The sequence below is a fragment of the Triturus cristatus genome, chromosome 2_2, assembly GCF_964204655.1.
Source record: "Triturus cristatus chromosome 2_2, aTriCri1.1, whole genome shotgun sequence".
NCBI classification, from domain to species: domain Eukaryota; kingdom Metazoa; phylum Chordata; class Amphibia; order Caudata; family Salamandridae; genus Triturus; species Triturus cristatus.
Window position 1 is genome coordinate 1,044,421,714 of NC_140582.1, and position 12,189 is coordinate 1,044,433,902.

The window sequence follows — 12,189 nt, forward strand, 5'->3', positions numbered from 1 at the left end:
AGCCTCTAGAGGCGCCCCTATAACAGGAGCGACTAGAGGAACTTCGGGGAGCTTGCGATTGCAAAGCTCCCATTGATTAGGCCGTGTCGGTATCTTTTTTCATCTTCTCCAAAGATGAATCTACACTAGGCCCAAATAAGTGTTCCTGGTCAAATGGTTGGTTTAATATGGTAGTTTGGACTTCGGGTTTAAAGCCTGAAATGCAAAGCCACGCATGTCTGCGTAAAAGGACACTGGTATTAATAGCTCTGGATGCTGTGTCTGCAGCATCCAGAGCGCAACGAATGGAGGTATTAGTTATGAGTAGGCTTTCCTGTTTTCAGTTTCTGTTTTTGGGAAATTCTGGTGGTGTTTTTTCAGTGTTTTCCAGTGATTTCAATACCTCAAAAAAACAGTGCTTTTCAGTGGTTACTCATTTTCGCGCCATTTAAAACAACTGAAACAGTGTTTTACCGGTGTTTATGGAACGCTTTGCTTTTAATATTGCTTTTTCCATTTTTCTTCAGAAATTGTATACTGCTCTACATTTCAGAAGCTTAATACAGTCATGAAATTCTTTCCATTGTCCTTTGATTCTGCAGCTCAGATTTAACAAGCATTTGCAATGCAATAGGTCTCGCATTTTTGCGAGTTTAAGCTATTGGCATTGTAAATGACAAAGCCTTTTATTTATGTTTTAAAAACGAAAACAAACATAAAAGGCATTGTTATTTGCAATGTCAATACCTCAAACTTGCGTAAATGCGAGACCTATGGCATTGCAAATGCTTGTTTTAAATGAAAGCGTGAATTGGTCAATCTGCAAGTTGGAAATTACAGTCTGTGTTCCGGAGTCGCTACCGCTCTCCTTCTCAGAGAGTGTTGCATTGCATTGTATCATCGATATAGCGCCCTCACACATGTTGTGTGCGTGAAGCGCTGTTTGGCACTTCATTTGGTGTCTTTCTAAGGAATGGCTGACTGCGCATATATTGCATTTTCTGCGTTGTTTACGTGTGGGTACCATTGGCCTCCTGTGCCATAGGTGCCAATACCTTAGGGTCGAGTTCCCGCTATATAATACTTCCGTGGCTGCTGAAGTGAATGGAGCGTGAGGTCGATTGCGACTGCGAGGTGTCTGAAATAAAAAGTGTACTTCAATTGGAGGCACGTAGGTGTTCAGAGAAGAATACCCGGGGCTTAACTGGCGCCCCGCGCCCCAGCTGATCCTTATCCGGTATAGCCTGGATCCTAATTCCTTTGGGTTCGCGCTTAGGGACTCGAATACAACGGGATCCCTTAACTATGGATACATAGGATACGTATTGACCTATATCTACTATTTTTGTTATCATTTTTCTTTTGGTCCTGACGAAGCGCTACGGATCCGTTAGGGACCGTTGGGAAGCGCGAAACATGTTGACCACCCACCACACGTTCTCACTCTCACTCTAACTTCACTATATACGGGTCAAGAGTAACAGAACTACCTACCTTCCCCCTACTTTTCCTGAGTACTATTCAGGCACCACTCCCCGTTAGATTTTAACCAGACCCATAGGACTCATTAATAAACTACTTGGGGTTCCTATAGGTCTTTTTAGCCTCACCACATCACCCACCATCCCCACACACCCGCACGCACAACTACGGCTACTCCAATCAAAAGATCTCCGAAAGAGAGCCCTCTTGAAGGGCCCGTGAGGGACTGCAGCGCCACCCCCACGAGGAGCAACGCCCGATGATGATGCTTTGCACCCGCAAGGGTGTGTGAGGGCACTTGGAAAACCACCTAGGAGTACCTGGCCTACACCTTAGACATCACCACGAACCTTACCTACCACTACTATCTTCCCAACCCCTCAGGCAGCTCACCACTTTGGTACTGCCAATCATAGGAACTGATACCATTTTGTGTAGTATACTTCAATTAAAGCCCTGTTCTGTACAGCACTTAGCAACGGCAGAAGTGTGGTATGACGTGCCACATAAAACAAGCTACAATTTGTATTGTTATTAAAGTGAATTGACACTTGGAAGAGAGGTTCACTTTACTCACACCTTTACTCACACCCTCTGAAGAAGAGACAGTTCCGCTCATGAGCCCAGTGTGCGTAGGCGCTAGTCCCCCAGAAAGATCCCACCCCGGGAATGGATGTGCTGTTTGTATGAGACTTGACTGTGTTGTGCGTATAAGATCAGACTTTCTATACTTTGAAAACAGAGGAAGTAAACATGAAAGTCAGACCTGCATGGAAGTAGAACCTTCCTTGAACACCGGTGACGTGCCTCTTGCACATGTTTTCAGCAGGCGCTGCCATGTGTGACCTCCGGCATAAAACCCGACAATGTTTTATTATCGAATCTCGCTTTTCTAAATCTACCATCCGTACGTGGTTGTGCACTATACATGTCAATGAGTTATTATTATGGCTTGGCAGGGGCGTAACACAGGCCCCCGCGATGTTGGGGGCCCCAAGCTCCAGGGGGCCCCCTCCGCGCTGCACTCTGGCCAGAGAGCTCCTGATTGAGCCTGGAGGGGGCCCCTCTTCGTACCGTGCAGGGAGGCCCCCTCAATTTTCGTTCCACCAGTGTGGCTTGGGTCACATTAATATTTCTTCTGCCTCTCGGTCGGGCACTTACGTTCCTATTTCCTACAGCCCGCAGTTTCCCATTCACTTTCAAGATATTACCTCTGCCCATATTGACTTGGTGATTGAAGGCTGGTGTGGTCGCCTTTAGAGCATAAGAACTAGATTAGAAACTATCACGGCTCTCTATTGCTCTGAGGAACAGCACCTAGCCCTAACGGTGTATTCAATCATGTAAAGCCTCTAGTTGGTACAGGTTTTAATTGATTGAAATGGTGCTGTAATCGAGCATTGTTAATTAACACGGTGGAACCTTACAGTGCATGTGAGGCAACATGCTAGCACTTTACAAAGCACTACGCTTATGAGTAAATGCAACGGATTCTGAACCTTAAAAATCAGGTTTTTAAAATATTATCACTCATTTCACTCCTTAGGTCTAAAGCGCAAATATTATAAACCAAATTGGTTCCTTTAATATGGAGCTATTTAAATGCTGTTGATTGTATATAATTTGATCTACCCATTTTCTTACTTCTTAAAGCTTTATTAAGATTATAAATAAAATAAAAATATTCTTTTTAGCCAATGTCCAAATATCAGAAGAGGATGTTGCATTCTTCCGTCTTGCAGAGATGTTCCCTCTAGAGCTAAATATACGTTCAATTGTCATAACTAACGTTTTCCAGATTCCTAAAGTTATACATGACCAGGACTCTGCTAATGTTAGTCATTAAAACTGTAGCAGTCTCAGTATTAAGAACACAACATAACTCCCCCATTCTCCATTAAGGACGAATAGTGCAAATGATAAATGCAGGCCCAAACCAAGCAGGGCAAAGAGTGCTAATTTTTTGAATTAATATCTTTGCTATTTTATGAATATATTTGACATGTATGGTAAGAGGATCCTTGGATAATGAAATCACATCTCTGAACACGCTAACAGAGTCTAGAGACAGTTTTATACCGTGGGCAAGGCTGAGTCAGGAACTCCCACTGATCTCACAGGAATTAAGAGGTTTTTTTTTAAAAGATGTGAGTTGGTTCACACCTCTGTGCCATAAAGAACCGCAACAGCAATAACCCTCCTCGTAGAGACAGCGGGACAACATTTATCAGCTAGACGGATGTACCGCAGTAATGCTGAACATTAAAGGCGAGTAAGGAGGGGGCAGGAGGGACTGGAAAAATCAGTAGGGGCCTTAAAGTAGTTCAGGTGAAATGCTTAGACCGCAGTCAGAGACAAAGCAGTCCAATCCTCCATCACAATACAAGTTTTTTTTAATGTGATTAATTTTGACAGAGTGATGTTGATTATTATAAATGAAAATGTCCCGAACCCAAAATTCCTTTCTGCCTTTACAGGGAAGGCCTTCCACAGGAGCAGGCTAGAGCGCCTTCGGGGCTTCTCTGCGCACATTTTCTGAAGGGATGCAGCGAGTACAAGAAACACACTCGCCAGAGAGCCCTTCTCTCCTGCTCTGCTTTTCGTACTTAAGATTTATCAAGTTGAAAGTCCGACGGCGGAAGCCCGGAGCCGCTTTAGTTCTGTGTTTGGTGCGTGCTGAATGTTTCCCGAATCCGCCTACATTTAACTCACTCTGACAGGGTGAAATTGGATAACACAGCGAGTTAAACACTAACGTGCCGGATGTCCTGGCTGCCTAAGCATCTGGGCTCCAACCCCCGGGGACAGAAGTGGCAGTGACCCCGATGACTGAGTCTTTCAGGCGCCTGTTTCCTCTCCGCTATACATTCGGGATCTCTTGATATCTCAGAAACACAACCCTACAAAGTGAATTCGCCAAGAACTCCGTATTGTTCAATAAAATGCAAATGCATTTAAAACACCAGCCTTGCATCTTAAAAGGCGGACCGAGTCTGAAAGGCTGAGGAAGGTGACGCTCCTTTTTTCCTGCCTGATGAAACTTGAGCATGCAGCCTCTTTCCCCGCCGCCCACTCCTTTATTAACAACAAAGCCTCGTTAAGTAAATGGTAGTTTGAAAGACCTGTGAAGTATTCGGGTGGGGCCGCAGTAAGACAGACTGCTGGTGAATTCACGGGCAGCCGCTGGGGCATAGTAACAGGCTGGATGTTCGTAGTTGGGGCGGCAGGGGGGCAGAGGACTCACCAGCTCCGGTGCAGTCAAGGCAGATGCTCAGTGCGGCCCCTCCATTACGAACGCAGGCCCAAGATTCTCACTGCAGCCGTGGTGTAGCTTTGGCTCCATCAAGTGGCCAAGTGGTGCAACAGCAATGAAAATCAGTGACACTCGGTTTAAACAGAGTGCGCTGATTTTCATCCGGTAGGGTACTGTCGTTTAGATTCGGTTTAAACCGAATTCCGGACAACCTAGTTATGAGTTTGCCTTCCTGGATGAGATCATTGGCTCTTGTTTTAGATTGATCTGGAAGGTGTTGTAGTATGGTCTCTAGCTCGTCGTAGTGTGCCCTATCGTACCTAGCCAGCAAAGCCTGTGTGTTGGCAATTCTCCATAGGTTGGCTGCTTGGGACGCTGTTCTTTTACCAGATGCGTCCAACAATTTTGACTCCTTATCAGGAGGTGGAGCATCACCTGTGGTTTGGGAGTTAGCCCTTTTTCTGGCATTGGAGACTACTAAGGAATCCAGGGGTAGTTGCCCTTTAATGTAAACCGGGTCAGTTGGGGCAGATTTGTACTTTTTTTCGACCCTGGGGTTAATGGCTCTGGCCCTTACAGGATCTTTAAACACTTCAGGAGCGTGTTTGATTACCCCTTTTAGCATTGGGAGAATGGAAGTGGACCTTTGAGATGGTGCAAAAGAGTCCATGAGGAAATCCTCTTCTACAGGGTCTGTGTGCAAATTCACACCGTGGTATTCTTCAGCTCTGTGTATGAGCTGAGTGAACCCTATAGTGTCTTCTGGAGGGAATGGTCTAGATGGGTAGATATCATCTTGAGGTGCATTAGAGACATCGGGTGTGCCATAATCTTCCCATGGGTCCTCTGGGGTGTTAGAATGACTATGTTCCCCTAAAGGGTCATTATCTTCTTCCTCCCGAGGTGTCTTCGTCATCCTGTGGTAGAGGAGATGGGATAGGAGAGAAGGAATTCTCAAAGGAGAAGTGGCAATGTGTCTTTCTTTGGGCGTGGAGCTGGTACAGATTTGCCCATTTTCCTTCTCCTGGAAGGACTAAGTATAAGTTGACCTGTCTTTGGGTCTATTTCAAGAGTTTTTTGGGTTGGACCAGGCCGAAAAAGCTCCTCCTCAGGAGTGTGTTGTTTTGGTGCCAATTTTTTCGGGTACGATTGTTTGTGTGGCACAAGTTTTGGAGTGGTTTTCTGCTCCTTAAGCTTGGAATCTGGAGTTTTCCTGGGTTCTGTTGGGGTCTTCGGAACCGAAGGTTGAGCGCCAGTGGTCTTCGGAGCCGGTTGCTTGATTAGTTCCGATGTTTTTTTTAGAAGATTGAGCGTCAATCTTTGGAACCGGTTGTTTGGCTGGTTCCGATGATTTTTTCGGATCCGAGACGTCCGTACCAGCGGATTTCGGTGCCGAAGGCGCCGATGTGGAACCAGGTGTCGGTGCGGATGAAGACAGTGGTTTCTTCTTTGGTGCCGGGGATGGGTTTTCGGTACAGATGGTAGGCTGACTCGATCCCGAATTGCCTGAAGGCTTATGTATCGACTTCTTTGCCGAGCCCGAAGGCGGGGCGTGGGAAGTTTTGTCCTGGTGTGCACCTAGGCCCGAAGGTGAAGGTGTGACCGAAACCTTCTTGTAAATGGGTGTGGGGGAGGGGTCGACGTCAGTACTTACGACCCGCTGCCCTGGAGTAATGTCTTTGACGTCGGAGTCGTCGGCGCTAATGTTGCCCTCTTCGATCTGCTCCTTCTCCGGTACATTGATGCCTTCTTGGAAGATATCATCCGGTATCGATGTTGAAGATCGAGCTATGCTTCTTTGAGCTTGACGATCCCGAATTGTCTTCTTGGAGCAGAAAGAGGCACAAGTTGGACAGTCTTTGGCCTCGGCCTCGGGCGAAAGGCAGAGGTTACACACCTCGTGAAGATCGGTGTGTGGAAACTTGGATCCACATTGAGGACACTTTTTGAAAGGAGTCCTTTCCATGAGCCAAAGGCCTAATGGCGCAGCTAGGTCCGAAGGCCTGCATCGCTGATCAGAATTGAAGAATTCAAGTTTGGAGAGATGCGCGTCGAATGGGAAATGCGATCGAAACAATACCGAAGAATGGGTGAAGGATGCGCGTCGAAAGGTAGAACGGTAATGACACTGAACTGGAGCGCGACGAACACATCCGAACCTGATGGCAGGAAAAAACAATCTGAAGATGGAGTCGATGCCCATGCGCACTATTGTCCAAAGGAGGAGTCACCTATCTCGTGACTTCCAAAGACTTCTTCCAATACACCAACAAAGTGCAAACATCCGGGCCCAACACCAGATGGCGATCTATGCACAGTGTGTGATCTGCAGCTCATATGCCTCAAACAATATGTTTTTTCTTCTTGTTGGGTTATAATCAGGGGGGAAGGGTTCATCAAGGTTCCTGGGGTTTAGGGCGGTACAACCGGAAGCACCGCTTGGTCTCAGCATTCCGTGCTGCTGCCGTTTGTGGAACATCTGCCCCAGCAGGGCAGGGGTCCTAATTCCCCCCGCGTCCCAGGTAAAATCGGTGTTTTCACTCCTGCTTACCGTTTTTTTCCTGGTTGTTTGCCCTTGTAATTTTGCACAAGGTTGGTGCTGAGAAGCCAGTTGGCACTGAGGGTGAGCTTATTTATTTAAAATTTCTTTTTATTGAACTTTTCAAGAGAGTGAACAGATACAAGGAAGATGAAACGGAGCTGCAACCTTGCTACTTACATGCATTCTGGCAAGCTTGGCAGTAACAGAGCGACCTCGGGGGTGTCGTTACATAGCCTTGGACAGTACACTGGAGCAGAGTGTTCTAGTCCCTTACATGTCCTTCTGCCCTCTGTAGCAACAGTCCATCTGAGAAGTAGTGCAGGGCGCCGTGCCGACCATAATAACAAGTGGATAGTCAGAAAGGAAAGAGCAGGAAGCTTTGGGGGAGAATTCAGAGGGGGGGGGGGGATGGAAGCTCCCCTCTGGCCCAGATGAAGATGATACTCTCCAGCTACAACTGTACTGCCAACTGGCCGTGGGTGTGATGATTGGTCAGAGCGCAGTATCTATGCTACCACCACTGCACTGTCACTGTTGTCAGGGGATAAAGAATCTAGGTAACTCTGCAGTGGCGACCATATGTCTTTGGGTCGAGACTGTGCAGGCAGCAATTCCCAATAGTCAAACAACTGATTGTGGCAGAATGCTGCATCCTTAAGCCACTCCACTGCCTTCGGACTGCGCCTGCCGCCCCAGAAGATAGCCTCCCTTCTCTTAGCTAGGAGTCACAACATGGCCACCAGTTTCCTGTGTTCAGCAGCTATTCCACGCACGTACCCCAGCATGGCCACCAAGAGGGAGTGTTCAATTGCAGCATCTATCAGCAGGGCTAGCACCTCAAAAACACGTTCCCAGTACCTCACCACTGCCGGGCACTCCCAGGCCAGATGCATAAAGGAAGCCTCCGGGGCTCGACAACGCACACACCTCGCATCCTCACTCAAACCAGCTCTGTGCATCCAGACGGGGGTTCTATATAGCCTGTGGATAGATTTAAAGTGAATAAGCAACAGTCTGTAATTGGGTGACATTACTTTCAGCTGCGCAAAACAGTATGTCCATGTGCCTTCCTCCACGGGAACCCCAGGATCTTCTCACTGCGGGCGAGTTTAGCTCTCCGAGATGCGCAAGGGATGTGACCTAACAGCTAAGGGTGCCGCCATCGTTGCTGAGTACCAAGTGGGAATCCCAGCCTGAGCTCAACATCTCATGATGCTAGATCAAGCAAGTGACACCCCATGGTAAGCCGTTTGAACAAATATTTAAAATCTGATGTTTGGCACTCGTATTAAAACAGTGTAGTTGTGTTGTGAAGCACTGGAATGCACTTGCATCTAATGCGCACTATCCGAAAGCGCAAATCCATAAGCATCCTGTGCGCCTTTCTTTCTAATTTTAATATTTGGACCGAGCTCTAGTTTAGTTTTAGGAAGAAAATGAAATATTAAAGCAACGATTGTCCCTGAAGTGGTTCCCAGGTTTCTTATCTATTTGCTTATCGGCAGGAAATAAATCACACTTCTCAAAATCAATGTACACAGAGAAGCTGCAAACAGCATGAAACATCGACACAGAATCACAGAGAGAAGTATGTGGCCAGCACTGTTGACTTTAGAGCTGGGGAAACCAGGTATGAGTCTTAACACAGTTCACCATCCCGTGATTCTGGGCTAAATCACTCAATCTACCCAGGTCTAGAATAAAAACATGTTAAATGTAACTGGTGCTCATGTAAAGCCCTACTTCAGGTCTAATTAGTAATCAATGTGTTGAATAGCATTATACGAAAGCAGTCCTGGAAGAGCTCTAGCACCTAGAAGTCCCTATATGTTACACATGCAAGTCGGAGTCAAATGAGGGCCTCTGTGTATAGAACAAACAAACGCACAATAATTTTTGGAAGAGATGTGGCCTTTGAAACTGGGGAAACCAGTTCGGATCAGTATGCAGGGAAAGATAAAGATAGCCGGAACACGAGCATGCAGGGGGAGAATTAGTAGTTTTTACAGAACCTCAGTTATGTTTTATACACATCCCAAGAAGAAATTCAATCACTGGGGAAGAAATGTGCAGTGCTTTCTTAACCCCTTCGATGCGTGTGACGGAGCGGTTCCGTCATGCGCGTCGGTCGCGCTGTGCGCATGACAGACCCGCTCCGTCACTGCCCCGCCCGCGCACGGAACCTTCAGCACGGCGCGGTAATCCGCGCCGCGCTGAAGGCATTAATTAACATAATCCTACATGCTTCTAATATTGGTGCACTGGGGCGTGCAGAAAGCACTGAAAAAGTGGTGCATCTTGAAGGCACTAGCTCGGTCTGCGGAGATGGGGGTTCAATGTGCTCTTCAGCACTGCACTTCTCCAGAGTCATGAGATGCCGCACTTCACCTCCAGTCTGCCCCTTAGCATCAAACTCAAAACCACCAGAGGGCAAGAGTAAAGGAGGAGGAGCCCAAACTTAGGTGGTTACCACCTACTCATTCCTTTTCCTCATCAGCCTGCTCCGCCCCAGCCCATTACTAGAAAATATGTCTTCTGACCCCGCCCTGGGCCACGGATTAAAAGCCCAAATACAAGCATATTCCTTACTGCTGAAAGTCCCCACGCCCATCAAAGTGATGTCACAGCCCTGGCATGTGCCTGCAGGGCGAGGACTTTCCCCGCTCGACGCATGCGCATGGCTCTCCAGTCCTTCCACTGATTCCTCATCCAAAAACCCCACAATCTAGGATGATTTATCACGAGCTAGGCTGCTCGAATTTCTTTCCTCTCCTCCCCATTTTTGGCAGGGCAGCGCCCCTTACGCCCTTCAACACCAGTCGCCCCTGCTTTGATCTCGACATTTCCAACGATGACTGAGCGACTGAATTCAAGAAGGATTGAAATATGTCACGAAATATGTCAATAGCTTCAGTGACTGCTCTTGGGTATCTTGTAAAGTGCTGCTATAACACCGAACATCTGATCACGGATTGCTAGTTTCTATTGCTTTCAGTGTACTTTTCTGTTTCCATGTACCACCTCTCAACACGAACTTTTATTTGACTCTTTCCCTAGGCTGCAACATTTAACACTCTGCCCAGTGATTAACTTTGGCAACAGATACTAAAGATAAAGAATGGGGAAGCCAGATCATCACAGGCGCACGGCGGGCTCAGGCCACTCGGCCTTCCTCCCACTTCTGGCCTCCTCTGAAGAGTCAGCTGATGCGAGCGCCCATCCTTACCCTCGGAGAGACCATGCTGAAGCAGTATTAGTGTTCAGAGTTTCTTCCATTTGGCACTCCTCAACGCAATGGATTTTAGTTGACACGCTTGAGAGTTTGCAAAGCCAAGGTACAGTCTGATCACACGAATATGGTAAACCATGCCTTTTGTGCATAAACAGGAAATTTTCACTAACCTTTTCAAATATTCTGTAATTTCTTACTCTTGATTCCTGTCCATCCCAAACTACCAATACCTAAGGAAATAGAAATCAGAGAGGTCAGTTGAGGATATGTAATATTCAGTAGCGGCCAGTGTGTCAAAAGAGTGGCAGGGGGGGAGAGGGGGATTAGACGGACGTATGACAAGACAAATAAAAATAAAACACTCACCTGCCGCATCAGGCTCCTATCCGTTGCAGCCACAGGCCCCCAGAGTCCACTACAGCCAATCCCGATGCTGCTTTCATGCTGCTGAAAGCAGTGCCAGGATTGGCCTGAGCGCCGAAGAGTTACGCTCCCAGTAAGACTGGGAGCCAGTCCCTGCTCTCTGCACCCCGGCAACGCAGCTCGGCTTGGAGACAGCTGCAGTGTGCATGACGGTTTGGCCGTCCTGAGGGGGCCGACCAGACCGTCCTGCGCACTGAATAGCAGTGCAACCCCTCCTCCACCAGCCTGTCAACCCCCTGCCCCCACCGCCAAGCCTCAGATCCAACAGCAAAAAATATTACTATAATAAACAAGGGTTTATAATCATTTTCTTTTACATTTTTTGGGCTGCTGGCAGGTGGGGCGACTGTCCTCCGCCATAGCGGAGGAGCCGCAGTTGGTAATATTAGTGCCTAAAGACAACTCTGACCGACCCGGAGGACAAGGATTCTGTTAGCTTACTTTAAATCATTAAGATCGACCAAGGTCTTTCAGGCAATAACATTTTTGACTATGCTATGAAGAGAGTAACAGTGTGGAAGGCTGAACAGTAGCAACATTACCAATCTGAAAAGGTGCCTGGTTCTGCCCAGGTACCCATTTTTCCAAATTTATGAATCCTGGAAATGCCTGGTAGTTTCCAGTGACAAAACTAACTTGGGACAAACTATCCCAGGAATAAGGGTAAACTTATACCCTTGACTCCAAACATTCCAGACTAAGCCCTATTTGAGGAGACCTTAATAATGTACCTTGCAACAATGTAATATATATACCATTATTATTTAAGGAATCGGATGAAATGGCCTTAAAATGCTGACTACATAATTAGTTTCATCTTTTAAAGGCCACTGACTGGAAATTCACAAACAATCCTGCATGTATCTAAAACAAACAAGCTGACCAAATTAGTTTACAATTGTACATCCTGTGATTTCCATAACGAGCCATCAGTGGACAACAACAGAATATTGACCTAGCTTGCCTAAAAGCTTCATGCCGTGCCTGACCGGTTCTGTTTTTTTACCAGTTACCGTAGGCGGATTCCGTTACTATACTATAAATGGGGCTGGTTTGATGGAATGAGGAAGGCATTCGTGCAACCTGCCCGTGAGAAGCTGGAACTCAAGTTCCCTTTCAGAAAAAAAGTACACCACTTTAGATTTTCACACATGGTTACCTTTCCGGCCTTTGTTGAATTCCTTATGCAGTACAGCCCGTTCGAAGGAAATTTACCGATGCTGCTGTTTTTCATCAGCCTGATGAACAAAAAAGTGAAAATGTCAAATTTGGTCAAGA

General features: G+C 46.9%; 1 protein-coding gene across 6 annotated transcripts in view; it reads right to left on the bottom strand.

Moving 5' to 3' along the window:
- Positions 1-12,189, bottom strand: part of SH3BP2 (SH3 domain binding protein 2) — a 300,470-nt gene that overhangs the window by 19,256 nt on the left and 269,025 nt on the right. For all 6 annotated transcript variants that reach the window (XM_085642526.1, XM_085642525.1, XM_085642528.1 and 3 more), the window contains 2 exons: positions 12,071-12,149; positions 10,659-10,718 (listed from right to left, as the gene is read on the bottom strand). In XM_085642526.1, coding sequence (XP_085498652.1) covers positions 10,659-10,718; positions 12,071-12,149 — 139 coding nt within the window. The remainder of the gene's footprint in view (positions 1-10,658; positions 10,719-12,070; positions 12,150-12,189) is intronic.